Source organism: Antechinus flavipes, chromosome 3, assembly GCF_016432865.1.
Source record: "Antechinus flavipes isolate AdamAnt ecotype Samford, QLD, Australia chromosome 3, AdamAnt_v2, whole genome shotgun sequence".
In the NCBI taxonomy this organism is placed as follows: domain Eukaryota; kingdom Metazoa; phylum Chordata; class Mammalia; order Dasyuromorphia; family Dasyuridae; genus Antechinus; species Antechinus flavipes.
The window spans coordinates 584,355,153-584,381,467 of record NC_067400.1 but is presented as its reverse complement, the minus strand read 5'-3'; the positions used below and the strand labels follow the sequence as shown (position 1 = coordinate 584,381,467).

Here is a 26,315-nt window from a genome sequence, read left to right as displayed (position 1 = left end):
TCATGAGGGATGACCAATCATAAACAGGGTTTTGACCCTTAGAGGAGAGTAGTCCTTCATATGATCTCATGACACTCCATTTTCTTATCTCCTGATATAATGTTGTTTGGGGTACCGATGTCATATCTCATCTGGATCAAGTGCTTAGTTTTTGCTGCATAGTCAGGGTGTAGAAAATCTGGGTTGGTGAATTACTGATTACCTTGCATTTCCACTTCCACAAGGGAGGTACCATCACTCCCTATAGCCTATGCTGGCCCTGATGGCATAGTTCTTGGGCAACCAGACTGAGTGCACACCTGAGTCTTACCTTGGAAATTAGAATTGGTCCCTGGGTGGTTCTCCAAGACATATTTCTTCAGAGCAGTTGTTGAACAGGTCTTCGGCTCGTTCATGGCAGCAATAGCAGACAGGATTGCATCTTCCATCAGACTTCCACCAAGCAGGGGTTTCTCCCCTGATCTCTTCAGCTGTTTTCCAAGGAGGAAGAGAAAAGCATCAAGACAACACTCTCCCAAAGCAGGTCAAGACAAGACTCCTCTGCACCAGGTGGGTCGGAGTTCCTGCATTAGCACAGATATGTTTTAAATTAAAATGTCGCATTAGGGACTTTTGCTTTCTAACCACCAAGAACTTAAACTAACCAATCTAAAATCTCCAAAACCTTTTATGGACATTCAGTTATTTTCTTCTCTCATTTGCTGCTTTTATACCACTCAAAGTATGAATAGTTGGCAATTCTTCAGGCCTAAGTATAACTACCCAAATAAATATATTAGTTAACATAACTTTCATGTGAATTATAGGCTAACCTACTGTGCAATAGCACTTAATGAACTCCACATATACTGCTTTTGAAAGAATACGTACTACATTTTCATGGATGAAATGAATTAAATCCTTTTTATATCAAAGAATACTTCCCTTTAGTAATCTGAAAAATGAAGAAGTTGTGTACTAGTGAAAATAATAAGTAACCCTATAAACCCTGTAAGGATAACAACAAAGAGAAAAATTTAGCAACAGTCAAGGTACCTTACTATAGAAAAATACACACATATTTCAGAAGTAGATTCAGGTAGATACAAAAGGTAATGGAAAAGGGAGTGAAGAAAAAAAAGGATTAAGCCAAAAATGTTCTAAAAAATGAACCTTTGGCTTCTGACCTGGAATGTCCCAGAAGCTCCTTTGCCTGTGATCTGCTCTAATTGGCCTTTTTCTACTGCTCTCTGCAGTGCATTCTTTAACAGCTGAGGTCTGAGGGTAAATAAAAAGCACAAAACAGGTAACAATCACACAGATCCGAGGCAACAAATTAGTAGACAGTTTTCTAAGGTCCATTTGATTTTAAATATGTAATGTCTAATTAAACAAATGTAATATTTTCTTAAAATCAGACTGGTCCAACAACCCTTTACTAGCAACCACTTGGTTTTCATGAAGCAAAGGAGATGAGACAATTCATTACCCTTTTTTCTGGTGTAATTTTGAACACACATAGATTTCTAAATGACGAGAACTCCATTATTTATCTATCTATAAAATCCCATTTGGCCACAACAATAATCAAACTTGGATTCTTTTCTTTTAATCTCTTCAGGATGGTGGTATTGGCTGGGTTAAGGGGTAATCAGAGTTTTATAGTCCTTTGACTTTTTTCCCCCCAATTGTTCTATTTTAAATTCATCTGTCTCTTTCTACTGAGTTTTATTGATAATATATAAAAAAGCTAATGATTTAGGTGGGTTTATTTTATATTCTGTAACTTTGCTAAAGTTGTTAATTGTTTTGACTAATTTTTAGTTTACTCTCTAACGTTTTCTAACTATTATCATTATATCACCTGCAAAAAGTGAGTTGTTTCCAAATCATCTATGCTTATTTTTTCTTGTCTTATTGCTACAGCTAGCATTTCTAGTACAGTACTGAATTGTAATGGTGATGATAATGCACATCCTTGCTTCACTCCTGATCTTACTGGAAAGGTTTCTACAATTTGGCCATAGTGTATGATCTTTGTGATATATTATCAGTATTTTATCTCATATTTTTGCACTGATATTCATTATGGAAAATACTCTACTTCATGCATTTTTGAAGGAAAAAATTATCATTTAAAGTGACCCAAGAATCAAGCTTCTCTGACTTAGACAAAGAGATCTAGCTGATGTTTGAATAACTGAAGTTCTGTATCATTACTACTACATACACTTCTTTGATACTAGGTTTTTGAACTTTCCTGAATTCTGTTTCATTCTTCTATTTAAATATTGTGAAGTATACCTGCACAAGAATATAGTTATTTCTCCCAGTACACTGCTTGGTATAGAGTAGGAGTTTAAAAACACTTGATTATTGATTCTTCTGTTGATTTTCACTTCAGTACTCTCCACTAGGGCTTTACTCCTCTGTATTTGTATATCTTTATGTACAATTCTATCTCCTCCCCAATTTATTCTCATTCTTTTGAATAAGATGCATCGTTGCAAAATCACGTTTCAATGAAGGGTTATAATGAAGTCAAATTTGCCTTTCTGCTTTTGAATTTCTAAGATTTATATAAATATATCTAAGGACATAGATTTCACTACTGGCTCTTTTTTTTTTTTTGATTTTGTTTCCTGTGAATTACTGAGTAGTTCTTCCTTCTGGTCTCTATACCCCATCTTTTCAATTTAAAGCTCTTTTGATCAAATTTGAAAGACTTTAGACAAATACAGCTTTACCAGCCCTTTTTGGGTAAACTTCATCTAAGTTAAGGAAGAGGTCCAGAAACACTATTCTAATATGATCTTAACTTGTTCACTTGGCAAGATCATAGAATGACAGTGGTAAAAAGGTCTCTGGAGACAATCTGGTCCACTTCCTTTATACAGCATCAGTTCTTTTTCCAAAATATATGTTTTACTTTTTCCTTAGCTACATTTTAGTAGGATGGATAGCTATTAAAAACAAATCTTGCTTCTCACTCTGCCTTTCCCTTCTTTAGTCTCACAACATTGATTAAATGACCACCTGTGACTCTTAAGACTGCTCAGACTTCATATATCTTTGCTATATTTTCTACACTTTTCCTTAGGATTATTTATATTCCAATGACTCACTAGAGGTGGTCATTCTGAGAAGTCTCAGACAGTTCTTCATTATAACCAGATGTATAACCTGGGAAGACAGCACAACTCTGTACTGTTACTGTTAATTTGAAAAATGACTTTCAGTTCTGTTCACCAGAGAATCAACAACTAGTGTTCATAACTTTTGCCTCTGACTCTTATGGGACTTATCTCTGTGAATTTATATTTGACCATTCCTTGAAATATAAGCCACTATTTTCTCCTTAGAAGGTCTAGTCACCCACCTCCCACAGTAATGGAAAGCATTTCATAGTTATTTCTTAGGTCCAAGTGTTCAAAATATTCCTTATTCTTTTTTTTCTCTCATTATAAATTTTTTCCTTTCTCCATCCTCCTGACATAGGGTCAAGGTCACCTTCTAACTTTTCAGATCTTTTTCCACTTTGAAATTGTTATTCTATATTATTGTTCTGTAAGAAATGACCAGCAGGATGAATACAGAGAGGACTGGCGAGACTTACATGAACTGATGCTAAGTGAAATGAGCAGAACCAGGAGATCATTATATACCTCAACAATGATACTGTTTGAGGATGTATTCTGATGGAAGTGGATCTCTTTGTTAAAGAGAGCTAATTCAGTTTCAATTGATCAAGGACGGACAGAAGCAACTACACCCAAAGAAAGAACACTGGGAAATGAATATAAACTGCTTGCATTTTTGTTTTTCTTCCCGGGTTATTTATACCTTCTGAATCCAATTCTCCCTGTGCAACAAGAAAACTGTTCGGTTCTACACACATATATTATATCTAGGATATATTGTAACCTATTCAACATGTAAAGGACTGCTTGCCATCTGGGAGAGGAGGTGGAGGGAGGGAGGGGAAAAATCGGAACAGAAATGAGTGCAAGGAATAATGCTGTAAAAAATTACCCTAGCATGGGTTCTATCAATAAAAAGTTATTAAAAAAAAAAAAAGAAATTGTTATTCTATCAAAACAAACAAACAACAAATAATACATTCTCTCTAATAATCTAGAGTGGAGATGCATTCCTCAAAGTTAAAGAGGCATATGGTGATAGGAAATCCATGGAAAAGTATGTTCAATAGGATAGTTTATCTCTCAGACTTGTGGAGGAGAAAGAAATTTGTGACCAAAGATGAACTAGAGACCATTACCAATCACAAAATAGAAAATTTTGATTATATCAAATTAAAAAGCCTTTGTACAAACAGAACGAATGCAAACAAGATTAGTAGGGAAGTAACAAACTGGGAAAACATCTTTACAATTAAAGGTTCTGATAAAGGCCTCATTTCCAAAATATATAGAGAACTGACTCAAATTTATAAAAAATCAAGCCATTCTCCAATTGATAAATGGTCAAAGGATATGAACAGACAATTTTCAGAGGATGAAATTGAAACTATTACCACTCATATGAAAGAAGGTTCCAAATCACTACTGATCAGAGAAATGCAAATTAAGACAACTCTGAGATACCACTACACACCTGTCAGATTGGCTAAGATGACAGGAAAAAATAATGATGAATGTTGGAGGGGATGCGGGAAAACGGGGACACTGATGCATTGTTGGTGGAGTTGTGAACGAATCCAGCCATTCTGGAGAGCGATCTGGAATTATGCCCAAAAAGTTATCAAACTGTGCATACCCTTTGATCCAGCAGTGTTTCTATTGGGCTTATACCCCAAAGAGATACTAAAAAAGGGAAGGGGACCTGTATGTGCCAAAATGTTTGTAGCAGCCCTGTTTGTAGTGGCTAGAAACTGGAAAATGAATGGATGCCCATCAATTGGAGAATGGCTGGGTAAATTGTGGTATATGAATGTTATGGAATATTATTGCTCTGTAAGGAATGACCAGCAGGATGAATACAGAGAGGCTTGGAGAGACCTACATGGACTGATGCTAAGTGAGATGAGCAGAACCAGGAGATCATTATACACTTCGACAACGATATTGTATGAGGATGTATTCTGATGGAAGTGGATTTCTCTGACAAAGAGACTTAACTGAGTTTCATTGGAGAAATGATGGACAGAAACAGCTACACCCAAAGAAGGAATACTGGGAAATGAATGTGAACTATTTGCATTTTTGATTTTCTTCCCGAGTTATTTTTACCTTCTGAATCCAATTCTCCCTGTGCAGCGGGAGAACTGTTCGGTTCTGCAAATATGTATTGTATCTAGGATATACTGCAACATATTTAACATATATAGGACTGCTTGCCATCTTGGGGGGGGGGAGGGAGGGGAAAAAACGAAACATAAGTGATTGCAAGGGATAATGTCGTGTAAAAATTATCCTGGCATGGATTCTGTCAATACAAAGTTATTATTAAATAAAATAAAATTTAAAAAAAAAAAAAAAAAGAAAGAAAAGTATGTTCAGCAGGTTATTTATGAATAACATTAAAAATGTTGGGATAAGATAAAGAAATCAGGAGGTCATCTTCACAGATGAAACCATGAGAATCAATGAATTATCTGGAGAGAATCATTAGAGAGAGAAGCAGAAGACCAAGGACTAAATTTTGGGATACCTATGTTTAGATGATGAATCACAGAAAAAGTTTTCCAAAAAATATGAAAAAACCATTCATTGTATGATTTCATAAAAGCCAAGGAAAAAAGTTTCAAGGATAAGGATAATTGACATTGCTAAATGACACAGAAAGATCAAATAATAGTGAACTTTTGATAAAAATCCTTTGGATTTTTTGTTTTCTATATATTAACAAGTAACCTAGAAAATTATAATATGATTTCTGTCATACTGAAGCACATACTCTACAACATTAGCTAGAAAAATCCTCTTATACTACTGTGTGAAAGAAAAGAACATTGCATAAAAAGAAAAAAGAACTGGATTCAAAGTCCCTGCTCTGCAATCTTGGATAAATCCCATTACCTATTTGAGCCTTTTATCTCCTCACCTATAAAATGAGGCAATTGAATTTGAAATTTCTTTCAGTTCTAACATTTTATGATTCCAACAAATACAACAAAGCAAAGTCTGGTTCATTGTTTTTGTTCAAAACCTACAGAATCATACAAAAGAGAAAATTGCTGGGGAACTACTGCATATACCTATAATTACCCATTAATCTTGCAATAGAGGAACTCATGAATAGAATGGATTTCTATGTTTAAGTGTTTACACTTTATTTCTTCCCAAGTTGGCCTTTGTGGACACAAGAACTATTTTAATTAAGCTCACAGTAGTCACAACTTCATGATGCCATGTGACTAAGTTCTAATGAGTTATTTAATTAATGCTTAAATTTGATACTCTGAAAATAACTCAACAGTTTCCTAAAATTTACTTCTGGATTAAAATTTTAGCAACTTGATTTGCCTCAGTTATCAAAACAAGAACTAGCACTAAACATTATTCTATACTCTGAATCAGGGGTCCTCAAACTTTTTAAATAAGGAGCCAGTTCACTGTCCCTCAGACTGTTGGAGGGCCGGACTATAGTAAAAACAAAAACTTTGTTTTGTGGGCCTTTAAATAAAGAAACTTCATAGCCCTGGATGAGGGGGATAAATTGTCCTCAGCTGCCGCATCTGGCCTGCTGGCCGTAGTTTGAGGACCCCTGCTCTGAATAATAGCCTTCTGTAAAAAAAAATGTTCAAGACAAATGTTATGAGTTCTATTTCAGTAAAAGGTAATATTTCATTCTTCAGACTGAATATACATGTACATAAATAAATAAGCTACTATGTAACACAATACAATTAATTGTAAAATAAATATCCTATTTACATTTCAACATATAATTTCAATTTCAGCCCCAAAGAGAAATTCTAGTGACTGCAAATACATTTACATATGATACATTTACATACATATGTAAGCTCAAACTCTCAACCAGGCATGGGAAATAAATTCAATGACATTTAAAATACCTGCAAGCAGTATTACTTATAAATTAACTACTTTAAGAATTTGCTCATAATTTTATATGTTTTAAAAATTCATAGATAACTACATAATTTATATATAAAAGGATATGAACATTATATAAACCTTTAAAGTACTAAAAACATTTTAAATTAAAGTTCCTGACCACAGTTCTGCTTAGTAAATTCTGAACATGTAGAGTAAATAAATTCCATCATTCTACATACTAAAAGTTGCAAACATATGGTACATTGGAAATCACATTGGACTAGACAGAAGTCTAATATTCCAACCTGCTCTGTGTCTAGAAGAGCATCAGTTCTAACTTTTGATATTCTCACTGCCCTGACCAACCTCTAATCTTGGAAAGGACCAAGGGAAAGACAATTCTGAATCCCAACATTTCAGCGCATACATGCTTTTAAATTTACATTACATGTCCATACCTGATATCCACTTTAAGTTTAGGATAATACTGAGATACGTATTTCCTGATCAGGCTGTAGGAAGCTTCTTTAGGTTCACAAAGACGAGTGAAGGCCAGTGGGAGAACATCTTCCAATTTTACCTGTTGTTCTGGAGCTAATGTAGAACTACTCTTCTGAAATGCAATATACACCAAACAAAAGTTACTCCAGAATATATAAACATTTTTTATGAAATACTTCAATATGTAAAACACTATGCCAAGTAGAAGAGAAAATGCAGGAATCCTTCAAAGTTTTTGATAAGTCTTATGGCAAATTCTAAATGCATGTCTTTCCTGCATTTCCTTTCCTTTTACTTGCTTCCACAAATTACTGTCAAATCAATGAAGCTGAGAGAAGTATTCAATTTCTTTCTAGCTATCCAAAATATACTGCACATCAGAGGGATACAGTATAGAGTATATTTCATACAGTACAATTGAAAACTTGTGGAACACTTTTGCAGAAGGATCTCCTATAGGTCTCCATTATTACATAACATAATTCAGTGAGCCCAGAAGATTCAGAAGAGCTTAAAATCATGGCAGATTTCTGGGTGTATTTAAGAAATCATTCCCTTTATTCAGTAATAGAAAATAGTTAACAAGCTTGCATTAAATGCTTAGTATGTGCTCAGAGGACTTGTGACAGATGCCTTAGGGTGAGATCATTACAAGTGAGCTTGTTCAGAATCTGTTTGCTATTTACTATAAAAAAGATACATGTAGAGAAGGTACAAAGAATTACGAGGAAGATAAAGAGAACAATCTTGCCTTGAGCTGTATGTACATATAGTAAGCTCAACTTTTCCACAGGTGATCTTCAGAATTTGATTTGTTTAAATGCTCTCTATGCTATGCATTTTCCTAGCCCTGTGATCTTAGGTTCCCAATTGGCTCTCTAAAAGTTTATTTAATTCATAAGGTAGCTTAATTATACTTTCAATAGTATCTAATTTTCAATTATTTCTATGGGAATATAAGTACTGAGTTCCAACCTGGAATGTCAAGATTGCATCATCTCTCTATATTTTCTCATACATACATGTGTAGGTATGTGTGTGTATGAATGTCTATGTTTACATGTAAATAATTTCCCTTTCCTCTTTCCCACTGAGATTTGGAAAGATAAAGGCCCCATAGGTAATGGTAAGACCTTTCATATACTATAGTAGCTTTATGTTAGTGCTTACAAAGAACTGAATTAAATTTCACATGAACCTATAAATCATCCCCAGACATTTTGTTAAGGAAACTTGGAGTCAAATGGGGGGAAAAAAAGGACTCTGGATCTTGGGAAATCTTAAGGAACTAATTAAGGATACTCTAAATGGGTGAAATAACAGAAGGAATTAATATATATTTCTCTTTTCATCACCACCAATTTACTCCCTCTATCTTTAAATGACACTTGAAAGAGGTAGATGTAGGAAAGAGTAAAGGCAGGGTGTTCTAGGCAGCACTAAATTTACAGCAACAGAGGAGTCTGTTTAGAGGGAAAGTCTAAACTGAAAAGAATAAGCATTTTCTATGGCAACTTGGTCCACAGCCTAGGGTGGCTGTTAGCATTTAGGAAGTATATGTCAATAATCTAGCATAGAAATAGTTTGACTATTATGGCATTATACTTGCGTGTGTGTGTGTGTTTGATTGGGGGTAAGGAAGGATGTGAGTTAAAAAGCATATAAAATAAAGAGGAAGAAAAGGAGGTCTAAGTGTAAGGAACATTTTAAAAACTTCATAAAAATCTTCTCAAACAAATTAGCTAAATAGAGTAAAAAGACAGTTTTCAATTAACTTTTGGTCTTACCTTTCTGTCTTTAGACTTCTGAACAGTTTTTCCTGCATTTGGGACCACCACAAAACTGCCAGATGCTCCTTTTCCTTTTACCTGAAATAATTTTAATTGCAATGACAACTATTTAAAGTTTTAAACGTATTTTTAAAGTAATTTTTAAAAATTTATTTTAAAGTATTTTAAAAGTAAATTTATATTGAGAACTTAAGCCTTTACACTGCACTATTAAAACTCCAGTGCTTTGTCATGTAAGACCCAAAGTAAAGGGCTAATTTAATTTACAATGGGGAAGGGGAATCTTATGGTTTCAAAATAATTTATTAAATAAACAAGAAATGCTAATTGTGAGGGCTATAGGGCTCCATTGAGAGCCACTTAAAGAGAAAACTTTCATATAAGATTAAAAAAAAGGGGGGGGTGGCATCACATTTTTATAAATATAAGTACTTCCAGCATGTTTTCCTTCTTTTTCTTAATAGGGCAGAAATTATTCTTCTTCAAGATAATTTTTCAGATGCTCTTTTTAGCATTTAAAGGTTTTGTCTGAATCATCTTTCTTTGTATCAAAGTTGATTTCTTTATCGTGAGCTGAATTCTCTCTATCCTGGCTTCTCTAGACTCTTTAAAGTAAGAACTAATTGATAACATACTTCATATATGTTACAATACAATACAACATTAATATGCGTTGTAATATAAGGCATGAAAATTCCCTTTGTTTGAATCATTACCTGCCTGATGACTCCTCGCTGTAATTCTCTCTTCAATGCTTGCTTAAGGAGATAGCCCCTTCTCTCCAGTTCCAGAGAAGGATATTTGTGAATGATATATTTTCGAATGGCAACAACTGATGCTCCAGTTTTCTGAAAGCATGCCTGAAAAAAAATCAATTATGTCAATCAACCAACATTCATTAAGCACTTATTATGTGACAGTTGCTAAAAACCCTGCTTTTAGGATTGAATTTTCATTCTATTGGGAAAGACACTGAATATATGGACTAGTACAAGTCAACAAACCAGCATTTTTTAAGTACTTACTATGGTCTAGGCACTGAAGATACAAAGAAAAGCAAAAGATATTCCCTACTTTAAGAACTCATAGTCTAATGGCAAAGACAATATGCATAGTACACACTGTCCTCTCCAAAAATGTAAGTTTCTCAAGAATAGGGACTCCCCTGTTTGTAGTGGTTACAAGCTGGAAAATGAATGGATACCCATTAATTGGAGAATGGTTGAATAAATTGTGGTATATGAATGTTATGGAATATTATTAGTTCTATGAAATGACCAGCAGGATGAATACAGAGAGGACTGGCGAGACTTACATGAACTGATGCTAAGTGAAATGAGCAGAACCAGGAGATCATTATATGCCTCAACAACGATACTGTTTGAGGATGTATTCTGATGGAAGTGGATTTCTTCGACAAAGAGATCTAACTCAGTTTCAAATGATCAAGGAAGGACAGAAGCAACTACACCCAAAGAAAGAACACTAGGAAATGAATGTAAACTGCTTGCATTTTTGTTTTTCTTCCCAGGTTATTTATACCTTCTGAATCCAATTCTCCCTGTGCAACAAGAAAACTGTTCGGTTGTACACACATATATTGTATCTAGGATATACTGTAACCTATTTAACATGTATAGGACTGCTTGCCATCTGGGGAAGGGGGTGGATGGAGGGAGGGAAAAAATCGGAACAGAAGAGAATGCAAGGGGTAATGCTATAAAAAATTATCCTGTCAATAAAAACCTATTTAAAAAAAAAAAGAATAGGGACTGCCATTTTTCTTTCTTCTTTTAAATCCCCTGTTCTTAGCACATATAGGACCTGGTACTTAAAATTTACTGACTGACAAAATAAAAACAGAGCCATTAAATAAAAAAGCGGGGCACTATTAGTTGATGAGGATCAGGAAAGAAGGTGGTGCTCGAGCTGTGTCTTGAAGGAATTGAGGAACTCTCTGAGGCAGAGAAGAGGAGGGAGAGAATTCCAGGCCCAGCGTTGGCCACTACCAAGGCTAAGTATGAGTGATGAGATGTCATATGGGAAGCCCTGGAAGGTCACTTGAGTCTAGAGCATGACAAAAGCTGTCAGATGGGACCAAAATGAAAGGGATTTTATAGGACAAACACTGGAATCTGCAAGGCAGTTTTGGGAAGGAGGAGATTAGTAGCTGGGGGACAGATTCAGGAAAGGTTTCACTAGAGAAGATAAGCCTGAATTGAATCTCAAATCATTCTAAGGGGAGTCTAAGAAGCAGAGATAAGAAGAGAAGGAAGCCTGACGCCAGATGGTGTGTCGGGTGTGAGAGAGAGCATAAAAAAAGTTAATTTGGTCCATGGAGCTCAGAAATGGGAACAAGGCACTACAAGACTGGGAAGGTGTGAAAAGCTTTAAATGCCAGAGAGTTTCTATTATCTGATCCTAAAGGTAACCAGAGAGTGACATGATCAGACCTAGCCTTTAGAAAAATTGGCCACAGTGTAGAGGATGCACTGGAGAGAAGAGAACAAGAGACTATGGATGAGAACCTGGATGAACAGAGAAAGGAGGGGTTAGATATAGAAGATACTGTGGAGGTAGAAATGGTAATGGCTGACAACTGTTGAGGTGTGTGGGATGAGGGACAATGAAGAGCTAATGATAATGCCAAAGTTGTGAACTAAGACTATAGAAGGCAAACTCAATAGAAAGAGGCAAGTTTGGAATAGAGGTTGTTTTTGGGGGGAGAGAATAAATTTATTAGACAAGCAGTATGTGGAATGTTTCCAGGAGACACCACTTGGAATATACAACAGACAGTTGTAGACACAGGATTGTACTCAGCAAAGAGAGATTAGCTATACAGATATAAGTATATATACACTTAGCAGATGCAAATGACATTCCAAGAGAGAGAATGGAAAGAGAAGAATGGGGCACATTTATAGGATGAGGGGCCAGCAAAGAAGCCTGAGAAGTAGTAGTCAAATGGGAAAAACAAACAAAAAAACAACTAGACGAGAAAGACACGTAGCACAATATCTACTTAACACATAGCCAAGACTCAATAAAAGCTTGCTGAGAGCGACATGAAAATCCAGGAAAAAAAAAAGCCAAGCCAGGAGGAAAGAGTATTCAACAGTGTGAAATACTGTAGAAAGATGAAGACTGGTTAAAAAAAAAAAAAAAAAAAACACTAGATTTAACAGTTAAGAAGTCACTGAAAACTTGGGAGAGAGTAATTTCATTCAGGTGATGAGGTCAGAAGAAAGACTGCAAAATACTAAGTTGTGATAGGATAGGATGAAGAAATGAACTTATACAGACTGCTTTTTCTAGTAGTTTGGTTGTAAAAGAGATACATTAAGGTAGCTTGAGAGAAGGAAAGAACTGGTATTAGTGGGGTCTTTTTATTAGAAACTGGAGTCAAAGAAAATAGAATAGGATAAATCAAAAGTCTTTGAGGAAGGACATGTTGAATGAGCAGTGATCCTTATCTGAGAAGGGAAAAGAGGGAGATGTGAGACGTTTTAAGTGAGTTTTTGTGGGAAGAAGAATGAAAAATCAATTATGAAGGTAACAGACAATTAGGGATTGCCTTGCTAAAGTGAGAACCCAGTTGAGATAGTCCAGATCTATGATGGGCCAAGTCAGCTTGATTTCTTTCAGTTCTGTCTAGTCACATATTAGTTCAGAACAGACAGATGTTGGTAGTAATGCTGGATTGAGGTTTTAGCAAGGCATCTGTCAATAATCAGACAAAGAATAGCGGACAGTATAATATTGAACTGGTCAAATTTATGATTGAAGATGATTCTTGACCATCCCCTCTCCCCCAACCCCCCTTTCTACTCAGTTCTGGGTCTTCTCTTCTCTAGACTAAACATCTTCAGCTACTTCAATGACCTTTTTTATGACATATTCTCAAGGCTCTTCACCATCTTGGTTGCCTTCTGGATCCTTTCCAGCATATCAATCTCTATGGTGACCAGAAGAGAATACAAAATTCCAGATAATCTCTGACTATGGACTATTGAAATCATATTACACATTTCTATTCACTTGCCCCTAAATGAATGAACCTGAAGTGGGTCCAATAATACCTTTATCAGAAACTTGGCTGTGAAAATGGAAATGAAAAAAACAAAAAGGGTTTTTTGGGGAAAAAAAAAATCAACCCTCAAAACGATTCACTTATGAATAATCTTAAATTACCTCATGTCACATTCAGCCCCCAAAATTATTTAAAACAGTATAAAATAGTGCTAAAGACATACCTAAGAAACAATACTTAGTAATCTTAAAAGCTACCTGAAGAGGATAATTTTTAAAGATTATAGTTCTTTACCCATTTATTAGCTTAAAAGAGAAATTTTATAATCTAAAAAGCATATGCTAAGATATCTTTTAAATAATAGTTTAATTTTAATTAACAAGACTTGGCAGATGAAAATATTATTTTTAAAAAGAGTTAAAACATTACACTTCTTCTCTGCTATTCAAATCTTTGCTGAACAGTAAAATTTAAGACTTAGATTTCCTGGAAAAAAATCCTTTTTTAAAAAGTAAGCAGATGTTGAACAAAACAAACATAAAACTGGACTGTTAAGAATATAAATTTAAAGTGAATTTTCACTTGCCTTAATGGCCTCCGTTAGGATTGCATCCATTTTGGGGCGTGAAGAAGCAGCCATGTGAGTTTGTTTCTGTGCCCTAGCAAGTTGGCTAGCAGAAAGAGTAGCCCAGGAAGGGATAGTTTTTTTCACTTTCTTCTCTTTTTCTTTAGTCTGATCTTTCTCACTTTAAAACAATGACAAAAAGCTTAATTAAGCAAGGTAAATTTTTAAACATGGTCATTTCTGAAAGGAAAGGCAACCAGGGTAATGTTATTTCTTAAAATCTAAGAATTTGTATAACAGGCATGATTTTTAATACATGAAGTTCCATAGATGAACCAGAAGATGTTTATGTTTTTATTGCAAGGAAGAAGAATCACTCAGATTATCAATGCCTGGAGATCCAGGACAAAGAAAAAATTAAGTCAAAAAAAGAAAAAAGTTATGTCTATTAACAATTTTAATAAAAATTGAAATTGACCTATAACACTGTTAGTAAACATTTTTTTGGATTAAATTACTCAATAGTAAATTCAGTATCGTTAAGATACTTATAAGCATAGAATAAGCCCTCTGACAATTACACAAATTGCAATTATACAGGTAACAATTTTTAGAACCTATCTGCAAAAACAAAGAAGGGTAAAGGACTTCCAGAAAATTTAAACCTGGGATTAATAGTTCCTGAGGATTTTTTCTCTTATAAAAATTATTAAATATGGGGATAATTAACATTCCTTAGGTCAAGAATGGAAAGTCTGTAATGAATTTTAAGTCTTTCTTATTGCTACCTACTTTCCTGTGAATAACAGGGGAGCAACTCTTCATGACCAAATTCCACCATCTGCAGATCAACTATGGCAAATCATACTTTCAAAATTTAAGAAATTAATACTATTTAATACCATTCAAAAAGACCCTCTTTTAAGGAAAAGTGTAAATTAGCAATCTGAGAGAGATGGGAAAGAATAACAATTTTTACTTTTAGTTATTAAGTGACATTCTTCAAATGGAGTTAACAAAAAAATTAGTAAAATTCTTCCAAATCAGATCTTTATAGTAATCATTTTCTCAAAAGTGTTGCTTTATGAATGGCAAAATTAATACATTCACACTCAAAAAAGTTTAAGTATAAAAACATGTTCTGGGAGCAGCTAGTTAGTATAGTGGATAGAACATCATTCCTTAAGTCAGGAAGATATGAGTTCAAATTTGACTTCAGACACTAAATATTTCCTGGCTGTGTGACCCTGGGCAAATCACTTAACCCCAATTGCCACAAACAAAAAAAGTTCTAAATCCAAAACTGAATTATTTTTGGATTATCTGAACTATTAGTTCCATCAGTTCAAAGTATAGTTGTATCTAACTTTAAAACCTACAAGGTGGTATTATGTTTTCTTCTCCAAATCTGCAATGAAATAATTCTCTCTCTTCTTTTTATGAGAAATCTGATTCATCAATAACTATAATTTAGAAGAGGGCACAAACACTTACTCCTTTTTGGTCTCTTCAGGCTTGTTTTCTCCCTTTTCCTCTTTCTCTGGTTCCTTTGGCTGTTCAGTTTCACTTGATGTAGCAGGTGGAGTTTCATTTTCTTGTTCTTCTCCAGTAGAAGCAGACTCCTCTGAACTTACATCTGGTTCTAAAATTGTATTAATACAATTGCAAGAATATTTAGAAACCTTAAGCAGAGACACTAAAAGGAAAAATAAAATTCTGATTTAAAAAACAACAACAACTCATTTTTAACAAATATTCAGTAAACCTCTGAATATTGAAATCAGCCTCAAATGAACATTATAAATCCTGAGTATAGCCATTTCTTATTCTGCAAATCACTAAAATAACTTATGCAGGGCAGGAATCTATATCAATATAACAAAATGAGATACTGATCTAGCACAACTATGAAAAGGGAAACCAAATATATGCACGTATGTACTAAAAAAATCTGTTATTTCATTTGTTTATGTACTTTCCTAAAAATTACAATTCATCCATGTCTCATGATTGTTATATCTGAAAAAATTTATCAGCCAAGTGGCTGACATAATAAAGAGAAAGACTAGTTAATCAAACATTCTCCAAGTAGATGCTATGTACATAAAGGAAGAATAAACATAAGGCCACCATTACATAAAGCTCAAGCTGAAAACTTGGAGAGAATGTCGGCATTTACTCTGTCTTTATGTCTGGGCAGCTTCCAGAACTTCAACTCTGACTAAAAACTTTGAATAGACAGCTTCTTCCAAAATGGTTTTAGTTATTCACAGTTCTAACACCAACAAATGCTTATTTTCACATAACTTCACTGACCACTGACCACTCCTAGTATTGTTTTGGTGCACATTTTTCTTATTATCTAAAGCAGTCTTTCACGTGATTGTTAAATAATTTGTTAACAGTTTGCTTACAAAACTTTTACCACAAGGAGGACTTTGATCAGAATATCTACAAATATATGTATACATATACAAAATATGTATAGTCGTTTATTAGTGGCGCTTTTTATAAGAGCAAAGAATCAGAAACAAATTATAAGTCCATTGACTGGGAATGGTTAAATAAATTGTAGTACATGAATGTAACAGAATATGACTTTGCTGTAAGAAATTAATGCGACAAGTACAGGGAAGAAAGATCAGATCTATCTGAACTAATTGACAGAGGGAATAGTCAAGAAATTATAAAGAATAAACACAGCTACTCAGTTCATCCCTTCATGGATGGGGGAGGGCCTTAAATAGGGCACACTGCACATATTTTCAGTCATTCAGTTATTGATCAGTTATGCTGATTATTCTTTTTTTGTCTTAAAAAATGTACTATTAAATGAGATGGTTTATTGAGATGAGTATGGAGAGAGGAAACTGAAGCAATACAAAAACCCTCCAGATAGCCACAAAAATTTACTTGAAAGAAAAAAAAAAGAAAACTTCTTTCACTTGTGAAAGTTTGAAATGTTGAACTGGTCCAACCATGATCTCTTTGGGAAAATGTGCTTCTTAATGGCTTAGAAACTCTATAGCAGAGGTCCTCAAACTACCGCCCACGGGCCAGATGTGGCAGCTGAGGACGTTTATCTCTCTCACTCAGGGCTATGAAGTTTCTTTATTTAAAGTCCCAAAATAGTCCGGCCCTTCAACAGTTTTGAGGGACAGTGAACTGGCCCCCTATTTAAAAAGTTTGAGGACCCCTGCTCTATAGAATGCCACAGTCATAAAATACATAAGTAATGAGTCTTGAAGGGAGAAAAGTGCTGCATTATTAAGGTCTAAAGAGACAGAATCAACTGTTCTTTGATCCTAGTTACCCTGGGAACCAACAACTAATCAACTTTATTATTATAATTCTCTTAAAAAGCTGAGGTGAGGGGAAGGGAGGAAACCAAGTTAGGTAAAACCTTTATTTCATGCTAATCACTACAAAGAAAAGCTGAAAAATGCAATACTTATAGACCAACCATTTTTACAAGATTGGAGTAAGAGTGTCTTTTTATAAATCTTTCAGGTCATGCTTGCTATTTTATATAACTGCTTAACATTGATTTTTAAAATTAATTATTTTAAAAATACACATTGCTTTATGAATCACATTGGGAAAGAAAAATCAGAAGAAAAGAAAAAACCATGGGAGAGGGAAAAAAAACAAAAAGAAGTGAACATAGGATGTGGTCATTTACATTCAATCTCCATAGTTCTTTTTCTGGATGCAGATGGCATTTTCTGTCCAAAGTCTATTAGGATTGCCTTAGATTAATACTGACTTTTTTTTGATGGTTGTTCTTTCCATTTCCAATGTGTAATTATTGCATTTGTTTTCTTGACTAGTTTCTTCATTTTGTATCAGTTCATGTATATCTATCTATTTTTATCTTGACAAATGGTATCCCAAAAGTGTTAGTGCAATTTTAAGGCATAAAGACTTTTGAGACACCATTATATGAATAGTGAGAGAATGAATAAATTCACTAATCCAACTTGCAATTCTCACTTTTAATTGGTCTGTATATCCATTCACTCTCTCAATTTGGGAAGCTGATCTGTTATCTTTCTTGTGTGTTATTTCAATCTTCCAGCCCATCCAATGATGTTCATTATTTTTTTTCTCTCAGATTTTAAAGCATGTTTCAACCCAAGTTCTTTAATAGCTCCTTCATATGCTTTCAATTTCAAAATTAATATCACAATAAAAGCCTTTGATAAAAATGTTAAGGGAGTGGTAGCAGATATCAACTGTGATAGACACTTCATGCTGTGCTAAGAAATGCATTAAGATGCATTATACATTATACCATATATAGGAAACATAATTTGATCTAAAATGTAAACTGAATCTGTGGTATAGAGTGTTATATTGATTTACTCCATACTTTAATAACAAATAGTTCTTCTATCTTTATACTTATATGTTTATTCAAGAAATGTATTATGACCAGCAGAATGAATACAGAAAGGCTTGACGAGATTTACATGAACTGATGCTAAGTGAAACGAGCAGAAGCAGGAGATCATTATATACTTCAACAACAATACTATATGAGGATCAATTCTGATGGAAGTGGCTATCTTCGGCAATGAGAGGATCCAATTCAGTTCCACTTGATCAGTGATGAACAGAACCAGCTACACCCAGGGAAAGAACACTGGGAAATGAGCAAGGACTGCTTGCACTTTTTTCTTTCCAGATTATTTTTACCTTTCTACATCTGATTTTTTGTGTGCAATAAGAGAACTATGTAAATATGTACACATATATTGTATTTATTATATACTTTAACGTGTTTAACATGTATAAGACTGCCTGCCATCTAGGGGAGAGGGTGGAGGGAAGGAAGGGAAAAGTTGTAATAGAAGTGTTTGCAAGGGTCAATGTTGAAAAATTACCCATGCATATGTTCTATCAATAAAAAGCTATAATAATAAAAATAAATAAAGTTCAAACCTAAAAAAAAAAAGTATTGTAATTTCAATTACATACATACATAGAAGCATACTCAAATACTGCCTTTTAATTTACTTCCAAAGCTAATTATAGGCTCATGTATTAATTTTTATACATGTTATACGTTTACTTATCTGTGTAGAAAAGTTGTAAATCCCTTAAAGACAGGGATGGTTTTGTTTTTGTATCCTGCTTAGTAAGCACCTAAGAAACATTTGTTGAATTGAGTTGAGTCTTGTTCGAATAATGCTAACTAAAGAAAAAAACTATATACTGAGCCTTATCAAACTTTTACTTAGAAAGGACAGTTCAGAATATTAATCTCTAAACAATTACATACAAAATAATAAAGATAATTAACACATGAATTGCATACAAAAAGAATACATACATATTATTATTAACACATGAATTAATATACTGTTTTCCCCTAATATAACTATTAAAGGTGATTATCTTTTGCCACCAAGTTTGCATTTGAGGTTTCTCTTCTTTGGCCACTGGATACACTCAGAAATTTTTTTTCTTTTGGATACACTCAGAAAATTAAAACTAATTGTAAAATCAATCCAAGCTAGTCAAATCTAGTCTTCATTTTGTCAAAAATTTGAGGTTCCTTCAAATATCTCAAAAGGGTATTGTGAGATTTTAAAACAACAAAAACAATTCATATATCTATATCTATAGCTTATTTTTAATAGAGAGTTATTGAAATTTTAAAATTTTCACAGGTCTGAAGGGAATCTTATGCAGAGAATTCTTCCAGTGGCCTATTTGTTAAGTGATTTCATTTATGTTATTCAAGCAATTCAGGAAATTCTACTCCCCAGACTTTCATACTGCCAAGACATAAAACCTTACCCTACCCACAAAGCCTGTGGCTGCTTCTACTTTTGGAAAGGGATTTAAAATCTCATCTGGTCCAGCCTCCTCATTTTATACTTACCCTTGCCTTCTTGTTTTTAAATGAAAATTCTATTTCAGGTTTAATTTGGAAACAATCGTAATAGTTCACAGTACAGCAGAAAGACACTTTATTTAATAAAGCAATTTCTATCACTGCTTCACTTTACCTGGTTTCTCCTCCTCACCTTCCGCTAGTTTGCTTTTGGGAGGAGTTTCACGGGTAGAATTCACAGCTCGACGAATGGGCATGGTGTTATCTTCAACCTTCAAAGAGAAATTCAGAGATAGCCAAAATTAAATAATTTTGACAATGTTGCTGAATTAAATCTTTTCTGTATTTTAAAGGGGGCCTAGTTGGGTGTTAGAAGATGTTGGAGAAATCTTCAAGCTGACTCCAGGGTAAGTTCTCTGAAGGTGAATATGATTTTTTAGGAAATGCATCTCAAACTTTTCATGTTCATATTTAAAGTGGTAACCAAAATTAATTATGTTTTATTTGGAATAAACTTCAAAGGATTTCAGGAATTAGAAGAGTGGGAGATAAAAAGGATACCTGCACACCTCTGGTTCTGACACTTATAACCCAGGCTCCTAAAAGTAGGGGAGGGAGAATGCACCACCACGTAGCCCCTGGCAGGGCTGGAAGTCAGGGACGGATCCAAGGGCGAGCTTCAAGAACGGGCCAGCCCCTACCTCACCTAACTTGTCCGCGTGGATCAGCTGAGCTCCTACTCTGAGTGGGAGTGCCTTAGGATGGACGAGTTCAGCTTCAGACGTATCAGTCGCCATTTAAATTAATTTCTAGGCCCAAGTGCAGGTTACACTCTGAAGCCTCAGCTTTTAACCACAAGGATTTTTCCTAATGGTTTCACAGTGCAGTGAGGAGTCAACCTAAAGTACAGAAAAGACCTGGTGTGAAGGTTAACAAAAACAAAACTAAACTAAAAAGTCTAAACTTATTTTAAATCCAAAGGAATGTATATAGCTACATATATATATATGTATATATACACACACATACATACATATATATGTATATGGGAAATGATCTGGTTATCTTCAAAAATATGATAAAGTAGCTAACAAAATATAAAACTATTTAAAGCAGCAACTAAGACAAATGCAAAAGCCAAAGCAGGAGTCTGTTCAGTATTGAGCCTTGCAGATGAACAGAGGAGAAAAGGCCAGGCAAAAAACTCATATAAAATTAAATCTACTTTTATCTATGAATTTAAAGAGGAAAGTATAAGATTATAAGGAGTTCTGTTCCAGAGAAAAGAGAGAAGGGTTTTAGTTTAAAAGGAACAGCTATAGAAAGTCTAAACTATCTGCACTATAGTCTTACAGTTAGAAAAGCAATTTTCTTCTCCTTTAAAGGGAAATCCACACCGTTCTCAGGAGGATGGTGCTGGCAGAGAATATTGCATCACAGGGAGATTTTACAAACCTGGGAAGCAAAGCTAGGCTTTAAAAGAGCAGCACTACACTAAGTTTCAAAGATTTACTTTTCATATTTTTAAATAATCAAAAGACAGAGCAAAAGCACAATTAAATACTTTAAGACAATACAATTTCTCAATGATTTTTTAAAATTGTGACAAACAGTGGTTGAAATAATATATTTTATAACAAAAATTCTACTTTGCCTATGTGTTTAGTTTTTTTTTTTTTTTTAAATCAACTTATTTTTTGTACCTCTGCACTTGTGGAAAAAAGCATAAAGTAGCAAAATAGTAAAATCAGCTATTTCAAAACGTCTAGATTTGGCTGCAAGTCTAATTAGAAACATGCAGGTTTCCAATTCTAAGGGGACAATTGTGAAGAATCTTAGGATTCAAAACCATAGAGAACACCATAAATAACAAGGAAAAATGCCAAATTTTGAGGTCATTTGGAGTCTTATCCCAAAGCAATGAATTCAAGGAAACTGGGCAGTTTACACTTGCTTCTGATATAATGGTGATGGTAGTAGTAGTGATGATGATGGCTAGCATTTATATAAGCACTTTAAAAGATTGCCAAGTGCTTTACAAATATTATCTAATTTTATCATCAGGACAATCTTGTGAGGTAGATGCTATTAGTATTTCCATTTTGCAGGAAATTGAAGGGTGAAGTGACTTGCCCAGGCTGTTAAGAGACTGAGGCTGAATCTGAACTCAGATCTATTTGACTTCAGGGCCAGGACTCTACCTATCCTCTATCCTGGCTATACCATCCAGAAAACTAGTCGATAAATGCATTCTTTCAAAAACTATGTATTTGAAGATGACAATTTAGAAATAATGTATTCTCAAGATATGGTCCCCCCCCTTTTAAAAATGTAAAGTGCCTCAAAAAATTCTTTTCTGATGAGTTTTTGGTCACATGACCCTAGCACACACTATGGGGATTCTTATTTCTTTTCTAAAAATACTTTTAAAAAGAAACATGTGTGACATTCAATAGTGTAAGAGTTGAGGGAACACAAAAATCTTTCAACTGAAAATGGTTAACAGCAGGTGCATACTTAGCATGAATGTCTATGTTGATGCATGAATGAGTCTTTCCCCTCATTTCTGTTCATTCAAGAAATCTAAGGCAGGAGCTTTGAAATCATGAAAACCCAGCCATTCTGAAAAGTTACAAATCAATACAAATATATATCGACAAATGTATCACATCAGCTAATTAATTCGAGTTGCCCAAAGGAAAAAAATTGTTTTAAATATGCAAGATTTAAATCCTTTCCAAATGTCACATTCAAGGTATGTTTATTTTTTTAACCAAATATCACAGCATTCTTGACATTGTTTAACTTATTTTTTTAGTGATTAAGCAAGTCCTAGAATAACTACTCATTCTTAAACACAATGGATTTAAAAAATAACAAAAAGCTGACAGATAAGCAGCTAAATACTATAGCTAAATGAAACTCCATACTCCCATTCAATTCCAATGGCTCTTAGTTCCTGGAGGATAAAATACAGCCTTCCATTTGGCAGTGAAGGGAGTGGGGAGAGAGCAAGAATTTATTAAGGGCTTACTATGAGCAGGTTGCTTGCTCAACACTTTACAAATACTATTTCATTTGATTCTCACAACAATTTTGTAAGGTAGGTGTTTAACAATTCTGGAAACTGGTCAAATAGCTACCAAGTGTCCCAAATGCAATTTGAACTCAGATTTTCCTTATTCCAGGCCTTATATTCTATTCACTGCTCAAATAAGCTGCAAAATTGTCCACAACCCAAACACCCTTCCTCTTCCCTACCTTTCTAGTTTCATATTTTGTGCCTCTTTATATGTACTACAACCCAGTCACACTAGACCATTTGTTGGTTTTTGTTTTGTCCCACAACCTTATTCTAGATGCTTGAGATGTTTTCCTTTGTTTTGTTTTATTCCACTATTTTAATTTGTATCCCCAGGATTTCTGAAGGCACATAGTAAGCACTTACTAAATGCTTGTTAATTGACTGATAGTGAAACTTTCATTCCACAACAAACATTAGGATCCAAATAAAGGAGAATGTAAGAACTTCACTTTAAATATACAACATAGGGCACTTTAGACCAGGGGTATCAAACTCAAATAGAAATAAATCTCTGAAGATCATATATTGACTTAGGAAACCACAAAACAACATTATCTATGTTGTATTGTATTTTTATTTTGTTAAGCATTTCCCAGTTACATTTTGATCTGATTTCATCAGAAAATTTTTGGGAGTTTAGAGAAAACTTAAGTAAATTTAGACAACTCTACTCTAGTGTGTTTCTGGAAGTAACTCCACCCTAGCAAAAGAAAACATGTATAAGATATGTTGTTTATCTCGGAACTCTAAATATTCATGCTTAATGGGGGCATTGTGTAGATGTTGCAAAAAAATTGATTCTGCTTCCAAGGAGTCACATAACTGGAAAGAAATATGCTGTACTCTTTTGAAAAAAAAAAGTACCTGTAGAATTGCGATAATTATGATATATTATTATATCCACCACCCCTTCCCCCTCTCTTCCCACATAATAAACAAGTTTCTCAAGAAATCTGGAATCATCTAATATTATATTCTGCATGCTCAAAAAGAACCTGAAAAATAAACAAAAAAAGCCCTTGGGTATGCAATGTAGAAAAATATTTACTAAGTGAAAAGCAAAAGTATTTAAAACTGCAGCTTTAGAGTAGGTCGGGGACAAAGCAAGCTAATCACAGTAAAGTCTTTTAACATAGCTAAGGAAACAGCAAGCCAAAAGACTGACTATACATAGATTTAGGAAAGTCACACAGATAAAAATTTCACTTCAGGCTAGTTAGTGAACCACCGTTGGGGGTGGGGCAGAGAAAGGATAATGTAGTCATTAAACTTTTTTACAATTCTCCAATTAACAAAGCAAACAAAACTCACTCACAATACACTTTAGCCTAGAGAAAAACAAGCTTCTACTTAAGTATGAAGTTTGTGGCTCTTATGGAAGTCACTAGGAAAAAAAAATCAGAATTAATGAACAAGGATTTGATTTCTCTCAGAAATGTCAATACGGTCAACAAAAAAGATACTTTATAAAAGCAAAAAAAAATTATAAATAACATTCAATTTAATTCCTTTCAATAGAAAAGAAATACTAAAACCTAAGTAGGAATCTTATAATCCCTGCTTCAGTGCATTTCCGTTATTTTGTGTGTGTGTATCTATATAGATATACAAACGGAAAACTCCAATTCGGCACAAAAGCTATGCAAAATTTGGCATGAGTTGCAAAGAATAGATAACGACGCCAAATTTTCCCAACCTTAAATTAAAAAAAAAAATTTTTTTTTTGAAAAAAGTGGATTCATATCCAAACTTGATTTGTAAATATAAAGTACTTTTTAATTAATTCATGACCAGGAATACTTCGAGTGTCCCCCACCCCACACCCTTTCATATTTTAACCAAAGAAAAACTATGCACTAAATCTACTTAGTAGTTCAAGTTGGGCAACAGGAAGTATGGGGATAAAAAATGTTAGTATGATTACACCACAAGTCAATGGCAAATTCTTCGGGATTTTCATACAAGAATTTGAGATTTTACCAATTTGCCCAGTAATTCAAAAACAAAAACCCAATTTGTGTAGGTATTTTAACACTTCTATCTTTTAAAGATAGCAGCTGGTTAAAAAGCCATATAGGCATAAAAAACTAAATCACAATAATTGTAAAATAGTATAAATAAATGAAAACCACTTATCTAGTTTCTAAAATGACTTTGAATTCTGGGATGCCATAAAATTTAATTATCTTCATATAGGTAACATTTTTATCAAAACACTTTTTTATCCATATGGTTATAAAGGAATGTCAACACTTGTTTCTAAAAGAGGTTCCAGATGATTCTGAAGTTAACAAAATTCTAGAGCTAGAAAACTCTTAAGAGGCCATGTAGTTCAATCTTCTTCACAGAAGAGCAAAGTGAGACCCAGACAAAGCTGCCAGAAGCCGGCTTTTGCGGACTCCCAAACCGGGCTTTATAGCTCCTATTCTCACAACCCAGTAGTGCAGCTGTCTAACCAGGGCAACGCTACCGAAATCACCTTTTGGGGAATTTTGGCCAGTGGTGCGCCAGAAGAAATAAAATCAGGTCTGAACACAGTAACAGTTTGGCCCCTTCTTTATTAGGGGGGAATGGGAGGAAGTCGTAGGCTTTAGGGGCGGAGAGAAGTTTACGCAGTACAAAGTCCCTCCGCCAATACCCCGCGGAATCCGCCCGGACCCGGGAATCCGCCCGGGCTCGAGTCTTCCCGCCGCCCTCCCCCCAAAGCTATGGCGAGCCCCAAACTTCGCCCATCCCTGCATTGGGGGCGTGATCAGGAATACCAGCAGGAGAATTCGGGAAGGGGGAAAGTGGACTAGAGGGATCCCGGGGCCCGGCGGACTCAGGCCCCGCCAATATTCCGCGGTACTGCAGACCGCCAAGGCCGGGAAGAGAGCCGAGGCCAGAAGAGGCCATCCGAGAGATAGAGGGGGCGCAGCCTCGTTCGCTGCTGCCCGCGGAACGGACGGCAGAGGAAGACTAGAGAGCAGCCGACACTCACCGCGCCGAGCAAAGCCCCGGGCCTCAGCCTCACCCCCAGCACAGCCGGCTCCGTAATGGCGGCGACGGCGGGGGGCGGAGCCCCGCGGAAGGGCCGGACCTATCACGCGCGCGGCAGCCAATCATCGCTCCCCGAATCTTTTTAAGTTCAAAGGATGGGGCTCTAACTATGCGGCTGGGGACAATCAAGCGACTGGGGTGCACATGAAGGGTAGGAGGGGAAGGGGCCCAGTGTCTGCAGGGGGGAAATACAGGCCCCACATCTAGGCATTCGGAGAATGCGCAGCTCCAGACAGGCCTTCAGGGACTGCGTCAACCAATCAGCGCCGGGCAGGAAGAGACCGCGCAAGCGCAGTATAGCCTCGGAGGGACCGGTCCAGGGAGGAACATCCCTCTCCCCCCCCATCATTTCACCCCCTCCCCCGCGACTGCAAACAAAACAGAAGCGGGGACGTGCGCGCGCCAGCGGGCCCAGGAGGATGCGCCGGCGCGAGGGGCTGGTGGGAAAAAAAGGGGGGG

At 35.2% G+C, this 26,315-nt stretch overlaps 1 protein-coding gene across 9 annotated transcripts in view; it reads right to left on the bottom strand.

Annotated features, from left to right (window-relative positions):
- The window catches only part of HP1BP3 (heterochromatin protein 1 binding protein 3), a 32,335-nt gene that overhangs the window by 5,658 nt on the left and 362 nt on the right, over nt 1-26,315 (bottom strand). The window contains exons 1-10 of one of the 9 annotated variants that reach the window (XM_051988330.1): nt 25,798-26,197; nt 20,434-20,631; nt 19,908-20,004; nt 15,385-15,532; nt 13,912-14,071; nt 10,009-10,152; nt 9,290-9,370; nt 7,460-7,614; nt 1,167-1,257; nt 311-470 (exon numbers count right to left, since the gene is read on the bottom strand). In XM_051988330.1, the coding sequence (XP_051844290.1) occupies nt 311-470; nt 1,167-1,257; nt 7,460-7,614; nt 9,290-9,370; nt 10,009-10,152; nt 13,912-14,071; nt 15,385-15,532; nt 19,908-20,004; nt 20,434-20,529 (1,132 nt within the window). In that variant the 5' untranslated portion in view covers nt 20,530-20,631; nt 25,798-26,197. Of the gene's footprint in view, nt 1-310; nt 564-1,166; nt 1,258-7,459; nt 7,615-9,289; nt 9,371-10,008; nt 10,153-13,911; nt 14,072-15,384; nt 15,533-19,907; nt 20,005-20,433; nt 20,632-21,085; nt 21,278-25,797; nt 26,198-26,315 lie in introns of those variants that run through there. The other 8 variants (XM_051988331.1, XM_051988332.1, XM_051988329.1 and 5 more) reach the window with 8 other exon arrangements.